At 48.8% G+C, this 14731-nt stretch overlaps 6 protein-coding genes across 6 annotated transcripts; 3 read left to right on the top strand and 3 right to left on the bottom strand.

Annotated features, from left to right (window-relative positions):
• Positions 1-797: 797 nt before the first annotated feature.
• Positions 798-2066, top strand: LTR64_007893 (uncharacterized protein; the record flags this gene model as incomplete). The annotated part of the gene is made up of 2 exons (XM_064902209.1): positions 798-901; positions 953-2066. 2 exons carry the CDS (start codon positions 798-800, stop codon positions 2064-2066), a joined length of 1218 nt encoding a protein of 405 aa, XP_064751183.1.
• Positions 2067-2286: 220 nt separating this feature from the next.
• LTR64_007892 (uncharacterized protein) lies at positions 2287-3904 on the bottom strand (the record flags this gene model as incomplete). The annotated part of the gene is made up of 2 exons (XM_064902208.1): positions 2287-3781; positions 3843-3904. The coding sequence occupies 2 exons, from the start codon at positions 3902-3904 to the stop codon at positions 2287-2289; spliced, it is 1557 nt and encodes a 518-aa protein (XP_064751182.1).
• A 1602-nt stretch (positions 3905-5506) lies between these two features.
• On the bottom strand, positions 5507-8377 carry LTR64_007891 (uncharacterized protein; the record flags this gene model as incomplete). Its single annotated transcript, XM_064902207.1, has 1 exon — positions 5507-8377. One exon carries the CDS (start codon positions 8375-8377, stop codon positions 5507-5509), a length of 2871 nt encoding a protein of 956 aa, XP_064751181.1.
• Positions 8378-9253: 876 nt separating this feature from the next.
• LTR64_007890 (uncharacterized protein) lies at positions 9254-10177 on the top strand (the record flags this gene model as incomplete). Its single annotated transcript, XM_064902206.1, has 2 exons — positions 9254-9451; positions 9518-10177. The coding sequence occupies 2 exons, from the start codon at positions 9254-9256 to the stop codon at positions 10175-10177; spliced, it is 858 nt and encodes a 285-aa protein (XP_064751180.1).
• Positions 10178-10607: 430 nt separating this feature from the next.
• LTR64_007889 (uncharacterized protein) lies at positions 10608-12391 on the top strand (the record flags this gene model as incomplete). The annotated part of the gene is made up of 2 exons (XM_064902205.1): positions 10608-11337; positions 11397-12391. 2 exons carry the CDS (start codon positions 10608-10610, stop codon positions 12389-12391), a joined length of 1725 nt encoding a protein of 574 aa, XP_064751179.1.
• A 630-nt stretch (positions 12392-13021) lies between these two features.
• Positions 13022-13999, bottom strand: LTR64_007888 (uncharacterized protein; the record flags this gene model as incomplete). Its single annotated transcript, XM_064902204.1, has 1 exon — positions 13022-13999. The coding sequence occupies one exon, from the start codon at positions 13997-13999 to the stop codon at positions 13022-13024; it is 978 nt and encodes a 325-aa protein (XP_064751178.1).
• Positions 14000-14731: the final 732 nt, after the last annotated feature.

Here is a 14731-nt window from a genome sequence, read left to right as displayed (position 1 = left end):
GAGTGCTGGGACTGCCGAAGAGCTATTGAGCTATCCTGTGTTGAATGGCATACATAGCACGCCTTTGGAGTGTTTCAAGCTTGTCTCTTAAACTCGCGTCAGGGGGATGACAAGGAGATCTCGACGACGCCGAGAAAGACGCGATCCCATGTGAGCAGCGGTGTTGCGAAACCAGTGTCAGGAAGGCGTTTCGACCACCAAGCTTTTAACCGAATTAGACTCAGCTCATGAGTGCTTGGCATTCATCACACCAGATCTCACGACCACGCGTACAAGGAACGCGTTCTATGCTCTAAGGGACGCGAGAAGAAGTCCGTTCAAAGACCGTCTCTGACCCGTTGTCCATACAACGTGAATATTTGGACATTTCGCATGCGCGTTGCGACTGTCTAAAAAAGAAATAGACGAACCGTGAATGATCTGTGATTACTGAGATCTTTTTAGCTTTTTAAGCTTTTCACTTCAACGTAGTGCCGTCACAGGCTCGGGAGAGTGCAATGGTTCCTGCTTCTGCACCAATCGAAACACTTCCCAGCGTGCCGATATACGAGGTTATGTCATTGCGCTATTAGTATCTCCGCTGTCCGTGTTTATCAGCAACAAATGACAACGTGGGCATCATCACTTTCATCACCCAAACGTTGATCGACAAGTGTCGTCACGTACTTGCAAGAAAGCAATATGGTTGAAATAGTGCAGCTGTGCGTCCAGGCGCATGTGTCCCTACACAAGGGTATCAAATCTGTCCTGAGCTGCTGGTCTCGTTGCCCATAGTCGACATCAACAACAGACTCATCATGAGTGAAGAGGACAACAAAACTCTGCGCGAGCAGGAAAGGCAGAGCGAACCCCGAGTACGCCCAGCATGGAGAGCATTGGTTCAGGATTTTGAACCATTATGGTATGGTAGCCAACTCAACTGGCTGAAGACCACGCACTGACTGCAGAACAGGTTCACCGAATGCATGAACGCAGGTATTATCGCGATCCTGCTACACCAGCTACCTTACCAATTCCCTGGCCTCGGTATATTGTCGATTATCGCCTTCATGATTGATTTCCTCATCTTCATCGTCTTCTCCTTGACAATGCTCACGCGATTCGCGCTGTACACTCGGCAAGCATATTGGGAAATCACAGACAATGTTCAACAACTTGCCCAAATGGCATGCTGGACTATTGCGTGGTTGACACTTGCAGCCCTGGTCAATCTGATTGTCAGCCAGGCAGGTTGGGGTGGACATGCTTTCACGATCGTAGGATATGTCATGTGGTGGTTCGGTGCGGCATGGTCTATACTGACTCTTCTATTTGTCTTCATTATCGTCATCCGACGACAAAAAGGAGAAGCTGAAGGAGGACAGCTACCACCAATGATCCTGCTGCCTATCGTCAGCATTGCGACAACAGCGACAACTGGTGGCTTGATCGCATGCTATAGTGCCGGCATCTCAGCTCGCATGGCTGTTCCCGTCATCATCGTCTCCTTCCTCTATGTCGGTATCGGCATGTTCATGGCGACCTTCCTGTACACACTCCTACTCCACAAACTCCTCACGACTGGTTTCCCGGCACCTATGCAAATCGCGTCCATGTTCTTGTTCGTCGGACCTATGGGTCAATCAGCAGCAGCACTTCAGCTTCTCGCTTCAGCGGCAAGCACGTATGGCCGTTTCGGAGGCTATAGTCAAGGCATCTTCTTGCAAGCTTCAGCAGCGACACCTCTCAATGCTGCTTGTGTCCTTCTCGCACTGCTGCTCACTGGTATGGCAACTGTTTGGGCATTTCTGGCACTATTCGCAATGCTTGAAAAGGCTTTCAACAAGAATTTGTCCTGGTCACCAACATGGAACAGCATCATTTTTCCTCTTGGCACACTGACCACTTCGACATTGCAATTGAGTATTGAGATGGACTCGCCAGCATGGAGGACGATCACTACTGCCTTGGTAATCATTCTCGTGATCATGTTCTTTATCAATTTGGGCTTTACCACTTGGAACATTATTCAAGGAAAATTGCTGATTGTGAAGGAGAACCCAAGAGTTGAGGAGAAGTCGGAATAGGTCTCATCATAGTCTGATCGTCTCTGTCTCTAGGCCTTGACTCCAAATGCTGGGGTAATGATCACCAAATTTCTTCTTCTTATCTCTGCTTGTTCTCGTTGTCGTGTATTAATCCAGAAATCTGTATATTCAAGTTGATTGACAGTTGCGGCGGAGCTTACAATACACATCTCCAAATGATGTGAAGAGCGAATCGTAACGCACGCATCGTATTCCCACGTTACGCAAAGGCCAGGACTGTTCTCTTGTGAACGCCAAACATGTCACCGCCGATCCATGTTTTCACTTGTGGATCTTCAGAAAATTCACCGCCTACGCTGTTCACTGCAAGCACAAAATCTTCCTGCTCGTGCGATAGGCCAGTTTGCGTCAGGGATTCCGTGAGCATCTTGTGCACATCACTTCCATTTCCACGTACGCCTTCCATGTCAACTTCTGTCGTTTTTCGAGGGACAAATGAATCTTCGTCATTGATCTTGATGCCCTCCAGGCTGGTCACAATAGCATGTAGCTGTGTTCTCGAATGCTCGGTCTTTCTGTACTTCATCAGTTCCAGTGCTCGTTGGCGAAGAAACGGTATCGGGGTAATGATGGCAACGAAATACGCAACGGGAGTGATGGTCATGTGATGGAAGTATGTTGATGACGATGCTGATGGATAGATTATTGATACGGTGTTGGAGAGATGGACAAGGTTGGCAAGAATCTTCTTTAGAAAGGAGGTGCTGTCAAGCCTCGTGTCTGTTGCGTTGATAGTGAGATCTAGCCAATTGAGAGCGATATCGCAGTAGTCGGTCAACGCAGGAAGCCGGCCAGCGCACAGCCTATGCGATTGTGGTAGATGTGCTCGAGTAATGTTTCGTGCTGATTGGAGATACGCCTCTACCTGTTTTTGCTTTCGTTGCAGCCTACGCATTGCCGTCCTGAGCTGCAATTGCAATGCTAAGTATGTATCTTTGAGTGTCACATATACTGCACAAAGTCCGCGAAAGACTGGTACCTCCATATCCTGGTCCGAGAGACGTGGTAATGTCTCAGCATCGAGTTCGTCCAGTGATGTAAACAGTAATCCAACAGTTCGCATGCCGATGGGAAGAATAACTTCGAGAGTCTCGTCGTTCGTGGAGACGTTGCCGTCGTGACCTGCAGTAAGCAGTGGGGCCAGGAAAGTGAAGACAACTCGTAGTAGTCGTATGCCAGCACGAATATTGTTCTGCATGAATTCTAAGGTCGAAAGCAATACACACATTACAAGCACGACTTTTTGGTGGTCGAATGATGGCTTTGTTTCTTCGCGACGCAGAGCTTTTGCGTGCCATCGTAATGCTGTCAGGTGTTCTTGCGCTGGAGTCGGAAAGCCATGCTTACGTTCTTGTACACCATACTCGAAAAACTGACCGATTGCGAGGAGCCCATATCGGACATTGGCGTGATAATCGGCTAGTTTGGGTATCAATATATTCCAGAAACTGTGATCGAAGGTGCCGGAAAAGACTGGAGCGACTTGGTCGAGATAGTACGCCCATGCACGAAGCTCTGCAGGAGAGTCAGTCCAAGACACAGAGGTAATAGCTGATGGTAGCTTAGTTGGATCTGGGTTATTCCTATGCTCAATCAAAATGATAGTGGTCGGAGGTGGTCCGTCACAGACACGTCCAGTGCTTGAGCACCGTTGACATTGCGGCTTGGTCTCATCGCACTTGATGCGCCGTATCCTGCGACCGATCAATCAGCGATGTGTGGCCTCGGTGTAGTTAGGCGATGTGGCCTACGTACTTGCAGGTCTTGCAGCCTCTTATCGACTTTGTGTGTTGAGCACGTCTCCGCTTCGTAGCCATTCGCCGCCTGAGATAACGTGATTGGTTGGTTTGTGTCGCACGTCGAAACGAGTAAGATGTTTGGAAAGAGTTCAGATCTCAAGCTGGGTGATAGTAGCGATAAATTGCATGTTACTAAAATTGTCTTGTAGTATCCCTGTCGTAGGATCCACCTAGGTCAAAGGCGGAGCACGGATAGACGAGACTCTTCTCCGTGATTGGCTTGCTCGTGTTGGTATCTTCTTTGAGAATAGTGTTAGATACAGGAATGGTACTTACCAGCAAAGACCAGGCATCCGTATGCCAAAGAGCATAAGTAATTTTCCAAGGCCAGCAGCTCGGCACACATCTCAATGGTACATCTCATTTGAAGGATAGCCGCACATGTGCCCAATGTCTCCGAGCTGCTGTACTTGGTGGCTGGTATAAGATACCCCCTCCTGCACAGTAGGCATTGTAAATTGTCTTCTTGTAGTCCCCAGCAAACTCCATTATTCGTTCGTATAACAAGGCGCATCTTTCCACCACTTTTTCGACTGTCATCACACTTCTCGACCATGGCCGAAGCGTTGGATCCCTCGGTGGTGATTGTCCTCGTTCTTCTTGCTGCAGCATTCCTGGTAGCCATGGGCTATGGTGTTCACCGAACCAGTGCAATGAAGGTCTTTAGCAAAGGCACTTGGGGAGAGACGAAATTCAATGAGAGGAATGCTGAACAAGATCAGTACATGATAGATGTCAGGATGGCATATCGTGATGCCATGCTGAGAGAGAACAGGATGCAAATGTCGGGGCCCATCAAGCACGAAAGCTTCGCCAGCTCTAACCCTTAGGCATAGTCGGCAGCGATCTGCCGATCGAGAAAAATTCTCGCTACAGTGTCGTCGCTTAGCATTCGACCGTTCGAGGCAGTGTCTCACATCGAGTTGAGCATATCTGCATCCTGGAGGTCAGCAGAAGTATGATTGTCAGTTGCCTGGCACAGCCTGGCCACAATTCGGTCCATTGGTTCGCGCGACATCGAATATGCTCATGGATTACAGAGGCACTTCTCGTGATAAATCAAGCAATCGTCATGATCGTCGCTGAGGGCTGTGGCAGAACGGGAAGGGCTAGGAACGAGATCGCTGTGCTGCTAGGCAGAGTCAACAAGTCGATAAGAACTTAGCTTGAGTATCCAGGCAAATGGATTAAGCTGATACACATAAACGCACACCACGTTCTCGAGCAATACGCGGGGCTAGGTCAAATTGCTGGCATCAAGCTCAACACGATCTTTCATGAAGTGTGATGATACATCCTGAAGGACGAAAGTCGAGGAGGACAGTTTGACTTAGAGGAGTGCAGCTCGGTCCACTTGCCATATAGGAATCTGGTGAACAGTGATGTAAATAAAATAGCAATGATTCACTTTGGGGAAAAACCAACAAAGACGATCAACTTTGCAATCGTAGCAGAGAACTCCATAGTGTAATTGCGATGCTCGTCTCGCCAGCAGCGCCATCCTCCCGTTTCGCTATTCTAACATCGACCATGCCCAAGATAGCTCATGCTTCGTCAAATCAGATACTCTCATCACAAACATCAAACATCAGGCATACATCGCAGCTCTACATACTTACGCTATCGATTGTTGAAAAACCAGCTACTCCTCTTGTTACCTGTGTTGCCCACTTCGCCCGCAGTCAAAGAAGATAAGTACGGTATCGATGGTCCTGTAGCTCCGTTTGAGCTTCCATCCGTTGTGGTTGCAGCACCACCTCCTCTCAGTGGTTTTGCAATCCTCGCACCGAAGCTCAATCCACCGTATCCAGCATTTCCTGCAGCAGGCTGTGCCATCATTTCGTTCCTGTTAGCCTGGCTTGCTTTGGCAGACTCGAGCCGTTCCTTCACAGCTTGCAGTTGTGCTTCGAAGCGATGGTTTGCCTGAGTCAATTTCTCCTGACTCTCGCTTAGTAACTGCTCCAGACTCACGATGCGATCGTTGCGAGCGAGTAGCTTGCGCTCTGCTATAGCGACCTCCTTCTTCAGTGATGTGTTTTGATCTACGAGCTGTCGCTGCACCACAGTGAGTTGCTCGAGATTTCTCTCAAGGAAGGCCATTTTCTTCTGTTGTTGCTTGTTATTGCTTGAGCGCAAGACGTTGTTGTATTGTTCACGTGTTTCGTCCAAGGAGATCTCAAGCTCAACCACTCTTTCACACCGGTTTTGGAGGTCGCGCATAAGGTTCTTCTTCATCATGTCAAAGTCAGCCATTTGTTGTTGAAGGGATCGAGAAGCACCATTGGCGGAACCATTGGTTTGTGCATCTAAGATTGACTTTTGTAATTTGACCATTTCCTCCTCTTTAGCTGCAAGCTCATTCCGAAGGTCGTCAATCATATCACTTTGTGTCTCGCCTTTGTCGGCGTACAGACGTGTAAGACGGTCTCTAATCTCGTCGCGATCAGTTTCACTCAAGTTTCGCGAAAGAAGCTCTTCGTGCTCTTTCTCAAGATCCATCAGCCTCTCCTCCAATTCGATGCGTTTGTTGTCCTGCTCGAGAGACATGTCATGCCTTCGGTTCAGAGACCACTCAGCCTGCTTGGATAGTGCTTGCGACTCCATGATCTTTGCTCTTAAACTGGCTAGTATTTCTACTGGCAGACCTCCATTTCTTTGGTGTGTTTCTTCTAGGCTGTCGACTTGATCGAGCATATCCTGCATTCTGCGCTCGTTCTCAGAGAAGGCATTGTCACCAAGATCGAAACCAGCAAGCATCTTGGCCATTCGTTCTTGCTTCTTTTTGTCCTTCTCTTCAAGCACAGCAGTTGTCTCTTTCGCGCTCATCTTGAGGGTTAGCAGGTCTTGTTGTACAGCATGAAGGTCTCGATCCAGTTCGTCGTTGTCGGCACGTAGTCGTTCCATCTCGATCTTCTCGTCGCCACGTTCGAAAGATATCTTTTGCAGTTCCATCTGTGCTCTATTGAGTTTGTCTGCGATTGACTCGTTCTCTTTGCTCATTCGGGCTTGCGTTTCGTGGTACGATCGCATTTCTTCTTTGATCTCCTGTAGCGCACGCTCAGCAGCCGCAGCTTGATTCTCTTTCTCGGTAAGCTGATCCTGCAGCTCATTTTCACGTCTTATATACTCTTCCCTTTCGTCTTTCTCTAGTATGATACTTGGTGTGCTAGCTCGATCGCCTGTTCTCGAGTCTGGCCTGGACGGCGTGTCGGATCTGAGATGGTCGGAGAGGAGGCGTGAAGGGGTATCAGGTCGCTCGGCTTTCGACTTGGTTTCGGATTTCGTACTTACACTCGATGGCGCACTTGGTTTGGCCCACTGCTCTTGCGGGACAGTCTGACCACTACGCCAAAGAGATACTTCCGCATCAAGTGATTTGATATACTGCTTGAAACTGAGGATCTGGTGCTGAGAAGCTTTAAGTTTCTCCTTGAGCTCTTCGGGACTCAGCTGAGTATTGACCTTGGCCTTGTTCTTGATGCTCTTGGCTCGAGTACCAAATCGGAGGGTACTGATGGTTTCGGCGTCGTTGTAACTGCTCGGCGAACAGTTGATGATGAGAGATGTCCTTGCGTTTCCACCTAACGATTCTTTCAAGATCTTGGTCAGTTGAGAATCACGGTATGGGATGTGTGAAGATTTGCCATCTGTAAGTGCATTGATGACATTTCCAAGACAGCTCAAACTCTTGTTGATCTTCTTTGCTTCTTCCAGCGTCTGACCGGTTGCACCAGTTTTGCCTACTTTTTCTGAGCCAGCCAAATCGACCAGATATAACATGCCTTTCTTTTCCTGCTGCGTCGATTGATGTTTCTGGTTGACGGTCAGGGAGAAGATCGAGTGGGATCGAGAAGATTCGAGGTTCATATTCGTAGAGGCAGTCACTCTTGCTTTCTGGCCGTGAGTCATTGCCTGAAAGACTTCGTCGGCTGACTGTACGTAAATCTCTCGTAGACCCTTGACTATAAATCCACCACCTTCTTTCAGCTCGTTTATAGGGAGATTGTTGTTGACTGGGTTGAGTAAATCTTTGACTCTTTCCATGTAGATTTCCATGTACGACACAGCGACAGTGTATAGGATGTCAGGGTTGCCCCAAACATTGATCGCCTCGAACATCTGTTCGGCGATTCGTGGGATAATACCCATCTTTTCAGGATCGGTCATGTCTCCCATCATGGTATACGACTTTCCAGCACCAGTCTGACCATACGCAAAGACGGTTCCATTATAGCCATTCATAACATCTGCAACTGTTGACCTGATGGAAAAGTCAAAAATTTCGGCTTGCTGGGACTCCATGGGAAAGACTCGATCGAATGTGAAGGGCGCATTTACTTCATTGGAACTGACAGTCACGGTATCGACGCCTTCGAACTGTACCACTGTTTGGCCTCCATTTGCAAGCTCAATTTTGTTTTGCGGTCGAAAGCGAGCAACGACTTTGATGTTGTTGCCGCCTCCAGCTCCCGAGCTGCCACTAGATGCCATGTTGGCGACCTGCGCCTGGCAGGCAGACGATATAGAAACTCAGCAATGTCTATGGGAACGATCGTGGCTCGAAAGGTTGCTCTCTGGGCATGGAACTGGTGGGCCGCTCAACGTCGCAGGATCGCGGGTATAGGGAGGTTCTTTGCTGTTAAAGATGTTTGCAGGACATGCAGCCCAGATCGTAACAAGTAGAGCAACGATCGTGCTGCAAAATGCAGTGCGACGTCAAGGGACAGGTGGTTGTCGTGGTTGGCAGCGTGCTGCAATGTTGACACTCCAGTCCAATCACTAGTGGCCGACGCGCTGCGACTGGCCCGAAACACTCTCGCAAAGAGCCGCTCTTGGAGCCTACCCACCCCGATTAGGCCCTGAGGGTCTTCCCTGACAACCAAACTTTCGGCCAAGTCTTTCAGGGGAAACCACGGCTGAGCACGTATTTGCATGGCTGCCCCAGGCTCACTATTTGTGCTTTCCACTTCATTTTCACAACTCCAACTTCTCCTCCAACTCAACTCGTGAGCTCGAGTTGATGATTAGACCTTGACAGCAGAGCAGCAACATGGCGTGAGGTTCATAAGTCTAGCTCGATCTGCTTACCAAATTCCTTGCGTGGGGTTGTTCTGATCTTCCAGCAACCCAGTCAATCAGTGCCCTGCCTTTCTCCCTATATATAGCTTTCTGGCTTGCTGTGTGACTTTTACTTGTTGACTAACTGTATAGTCACCTCAAGCTGCTAACACAACATGACAGAAAGGGTGGAAACCAGAAACTTCTTTCCTGACCTAACACGAAATTCTACCCCCACATCTTCGGGTTCGCAGCTAGTCAGCTACACTACTGACCATGGCAGCAACTCACCAATAGTCATGTTTATCCATGGCTATCCTCAATCAGCTTTCGAATGGCGTTTTGTTAGCTGCCCACCATCCGCGTCAGTCTTATGCTGACAAGTCAAGGTTATTCCAGCTCTTCAGAATCAATATTCTCTATTCGTTCCTGAACTACCTGGTTATGGAATTAGTTCACCTTCCAAAGACAACACGCGGATTGGAATTGCTGGTGCCTTGGTTGAAGGTGAGCATCTACTCTTGCCTACAATTCTTCAAACTAAGGACTTAAGCTATGTCGAGCATATTCAAGAGCAACAAGGACTCTCCTCGAAACGTCATAGCTGTGGGACATGACAGAGGGGGACGTATCGTTCATCGATTGGCCGTTTCGAAGTCAAACTTTCCTCAAATCAATCTACTAGGAGCAGCTATGTTCGATATTGTGCCTACCAAAGCACAGTGGGACGAGTTCAAGAATCCTGCCATCTGTCAAGGCTATTTCCACTGGCCCCTACTCGCCAATGTCGATTCTGCTGTCCAAATGATCTCTAAGTACGGTGGTGGTCAATGGGCGAGGGACGCTCACAAACGCATCAGTGGGGGCGAGGCTGACTTGCAAACTATCTCAAAGGATGGAGCACTCGATGTGTACGCTGCATGTTTTGAGAAAGAAGAGACACTGAGGTACAGCTGTGAAGACTATGCGTATGGCGCTGCACCAGAATATCAAGATCAAAAAGCCGACCAAGAAGCTGGTCGCAAGGTCGATGTTCCATCCCTTATCATGTGGTCCAAAGCCAAGCTCGGTGCGAGAATCGATGTGGCAGGTACTTGGAAAGAATGGATTGCTCCTGGAGCTGATCATACAGCTATTGGTGTTGGTGATGGTCATGGTCACTACTTGCCCGAGGAAGCCTCGAAAGAAGTTATTGAAGCGACAACGAACTTCATCAAGAAACTGACGAAATAGTGATCTTAGTCCAGTATCAGTACTGAAGAGAATCCACACGACGATACATTGGGTATTCCCAAACACAAGGTCTCATCCACGCTCTGCTCAGTCCAGCCGTTTTCGGATTTGACCCGGTTCCTGGCTTACGTAAAATTAGCTATTTCATACCGAGGCTCCACAGGATCGTCATGCAGCGGAATTGACCACTGCCGCTTTTTACGATCTTTCCACTTGGCTGATTGCTCCTCGAAACTGTCTATATCGCTATTCTATGCTGACAAGAAGCAGATAACCACTGATACTCTTGGTTACTTGAAAAGCACAGTTCTGTCACCAGCAACAATACCTTGCACATCTCGTATATCGCATCCGTAGACCTACCCGAGAACGAGTATCACTACTGGCCAACCCATCAAAACCATTTAGCTCATGTGTATCGCCTGCAAACATGGCGTCGACGTTGAAGGAGCAAGTCAACGGTACTGATTTGCCGACCTGGAGAAAACTTGCTCTTCAGCATCGCAAAGATCAGCTGGCTACAATACCACTCGAATGGCAGTTGGAAACGACTTCAATCCCTAGTTCAATCGATCAGAAATCGGCTGTACCCATCATAGAGGCTCATTTATCCGCTGAAGAACTCCAGATTACGTCTCTTTCGACGGCCCTCCTAAACATACAGTCGTGGATCAGAGACAGGAAATATACAGCGGTACAAATAACGTCCGCATGTTGTCACCGCGCTGCTCTTCTCCAGCAGACTACCGGATGTCTAACCGAGATTCTTTTCTCCTCAGCCATACAAACAGCCAAAGCTCAAGATGAACACCTCAACACTACTGGTCACCTTCTCGGTCCACTCCACGGTATTCCTATATCCATCAAAGACAATCAAGATATCGTTGGCATTGATTCGACCTTGGGCTGGGTTGGTCTGGTCGGTCGACCAGCCAAGGCATCGGCTCCTCTTGTCGAGAACCTCTTACAAGCCGGCGCAATCTTGTATTGTAAGACAAATATTCCACAATCTTTAATGATGAGTGATAGCTACAACCATTTGTACGGCCAATCTGTGAACAGTCTCAATCGCAATCTGATTTCAGGAGGTAGCTCAGGTGGCGAAGGTGCTCTCGTCGCTGGTGGTGGGTCAGTTACAGGTATCGGTACCGATATTGGAGGTGAGTTGTTGCCTTTCAAGAGCACGAACTTTATAGCATTAGCTAACTGATCGATTCAGGTAGCGTTCGTATCCCAGCAACTCTTCAAGGTCTCTATGGCCTCTCGCCATCAATTGGTCGTGTCGGCAATCGTGAAAGCACACGCAGAGATAAATATGTCGTTCCACCTGTGAGTGGTCCACTGACTCGCGACATCGAAAGTCTCGACGTTTTCATGTCTTCCTACCACTCCACGCGGCCCTGGCTCGATGACCCTGCTATTCTTCCTATCCCGTGGCGTCAGGATATCGTAGACAGCTATGCCAGTCTGCAAATTGCTACATCATCACAATCGAGAACAACGAAACGGCTGAAGATTGCCTACATCACTAATGACTCCGTCATCCGTCCTCAACCACCTGTCGTCCGAGCTGTCGAACATACCATTTCGAACTTCCGCCAAGCTGGCCACGAATGCATATCCTGGAACGATATCGCCTCCAAGCACCACGCCACAGCATACTCTCTCTGGCTCCGGGCAGTCCTCGCAGATGGAGGAGAACGCTTCGCTGCTCTATGTCAACAATGTCCCGGTGGTGGCGAGCCCCTAATACCTGGCATGCTTGTCGGCAAACCATCAGACACCCTCGATAATGCAGGTCGTCAAGCACTGTACGATGAGATCTGGTCCTTTCAACGCACGTACATGAAACTTTGGCGCGACCAAGGTATTGACGCGCTTGTCATGCCTGTCACGCAATGGGTCGGACTGAGGCCGAAAATGTGGGTTGAAGCAGACATGTACGTTGGCTACACGAGTATTTGGAACTTGATGAACTGGACAAGTTTAGTGATACCGAGTATCAAGGTAGATAGGAAGCTGGACGTCCTAGGTGATGAGTGGAAGGCATACCAGGGCGTGAGCAAGAGTGATGAGTATAATCACAAGCATTATGAGATCTTGCTGAATGATGGAGAATTGGACGATATGCCAGTGGGTGTGCAGATTGTGACGGGAAGACTTGAAGAGGAGAAGGCGGTGGGAATTGCGAAAATGCTCGCGAATGTATCGTAGCATGCTCAAGTTTGATGCGTTGCACAATACAAATTATCTGTTGAAGCACGGTTCCAGAAATTCCAACAACAGTATCCAGGCACTAGCAAAGGCACATCGTATTGGAGTAGCGCCACCACGCGTACGGAAATAGACATGCAACTCAGCCGAGTTTCCCGATCAAGTCTAAGTGCTTGCTATGTTCGGTAGTTTAGAGACAATATTCGTAGCCCAGATCTAGCGTTTGTGCCTCACTCAATGAAGACAGGCATGATGGCGCAACTGGATTATGAGCAGCGACTCGAATTCTTGGGCTTAGCATTTACTCGATTAGTTGCATGATGGCTGTCGCAAAATGTTTGTGCTCCTTACATAAGTCAATCTACTTCACATCATTTTACATGCAAGCAGGAGGCTAGCAAGACAAATTTTGTTTTTTGAGTTTGCTAACTTGTGTCTCGACGCTATCGTCGTTCCAAAAGTGCTAAATACAGAGAAGTCTAACATAGCAAACGTCGACGCTGTCGTCGAGTCGCGGGTCAACAAAGCACAGCACCAAACAGATTCACGGCACTACAGCAGCTGCCATGCTGAAGCGGAAGAAGAGAGCATGCGCACCCACCATCGACGTCTGGATGAGCCATGAGTTGCCTATTCTTCGTGACAGACAAACTTTCTGCCTTTCATGGTAAAGGTGGTAGACGGAGCTGCGCTGGTGGAAGTGAATGAGGGAGCTGGGTTTGTAGTTGGTGGAGCATCAGTCGTAGTCGAGACGACAGCGACCTTCGTGGTAGCAGGTCTGGTGATGGAAACGGGTCTAGTGCTGGTAGCTAGAGTAGTGGATGAAGGACGTGGAGATCGAGATGAACTGCTGGGCACTGGAGGAGATCCTGAGTCGTCACTAGATCCACCAGCCATGACTGCTGGGCCAGGAATGTCGTATCCAGTCATGGTAGTATAAATATTGACGAGAATGCCTGGCTCAGTGGGACTATACAGCTGAGTTCCTGGTGTGCCGGACGAGAGACTGTTGGTTCCTGAACCACTGACTTCGATATTGATGCACTGAGGATAAGCTTGAGCACCACCTTGCGAACCAGCACTGTGCAGGGCGATAGTCTCATGTCGGAGGACATACTTTCCTGGTGCAACACTGGACGGAATGGTGACAGTCCATTTGAAGTTATCAGCGATCAAATCATCAGAAGCCCAGCGTTGAGGATTGGCCGTGATCAAACCAGCTTCGTCGATCTTTGTGAATCTTAGTTGACTCTTATCGATGGTAGCACAATCGTCACCACAAGGAGCAAGGTAGTCGAGCACAGGACCTTTGTGAGATTCTGGCCAGGTATTCCATGTGACTTCGATTGCAGAGCCTGCAGCAACTGCGACATATTGTGTTCCTGCGACGGCACTGTTGTGACAGATGATGTCTGGGCCAGTCAAGCTTGAGGCGAAGCCAGTGTCGCCGTTGTTTGCTTTCCAGCCTGGGCTTGCTTCGGAAGACCAATGAGATTGACCTGCATATGACTTTCCACCAGCTGATATGCCCTGGATAAAACCGTGGGCAGCAGCATTACCAGCGAGGAGGACCGTGCCCAGGATAGCAGCTTGTTTGAGGAACGACATTTGGTATTTTCGTGGTTTAGAGTCGATGCGAGACTGAGAGAATGTCCGGAATGGGTTGTAAGGAGTGTGAGGCTCTACCAGAGAAGCCTAGAAATGAATGTGATTGAACGAATGAAGGTCGAAAAGACTCAAAGAAAGACCGGCTTTGTGGTGAGCGATGTTGGATGAACGATGGAAATGAGTTGGAATGCAAATTCACGCGCAATATGTACTTTACCTACCTGTATGCATAATCAGATCGACCTGGAAGGCCTTCCTTGACGGACACATTACACAGTGCCCTGGGCGTGGACGCAATATTGGACAGGGAGTTTCATGATTGGAAGAGAGATGAAGGGGCAGCGTGTTGACGTTTGGCCTGAGCACGAAAGTGTGCAGGCGAGGCAGTATCGAAATTTTTACCAGGATTTCCGAACTCGGCGTCGGTAGGCCCGGCAGATAATCGTTTCAGAGTGCCGTTCAGCGATATTTAAGGAGAGGTGAGCAACGACAGGACCTTGCTTGGTACTGCGAGGTTGCCGCCTTGACTGGCGAGCCAAGACGCCAAACATTATGGGCAAGAATCTGTAACAGGATGACTTGGCAGATCTCCTGAGCAGGGAACGGAAGCGCTTCTAGTGTAGGATGGGACAACGTTTTCACACGACCATATGTCAGTCGAAAGCAAGAAGGAACAGATTAAGTCATTATGCTGTCCAGGAGGACGCCTTCGTTCATCTATACAAACGAGCG

Source organism: Lithohypha guttulata (genome assembly GCF_036872675.1).
Source record: "Lithohypha guttulata strain CCFEE 5908 chromosome Unknown scaffold_7, whole genome shotgun sequence".
Classification (NCBI taxonomy): domain Eukaryota; kingdom Fungi; phylum Ascomycota; class Eurotiomycetes; order Chaetothyriales; family Trichomeriaceae; genus Lithohypha; species Lithohypha guttulata.
Note: the sequence above shows the minus strand (reverse complement) of the source record. Positions and strands in the feature narration are given on the sequence as shown.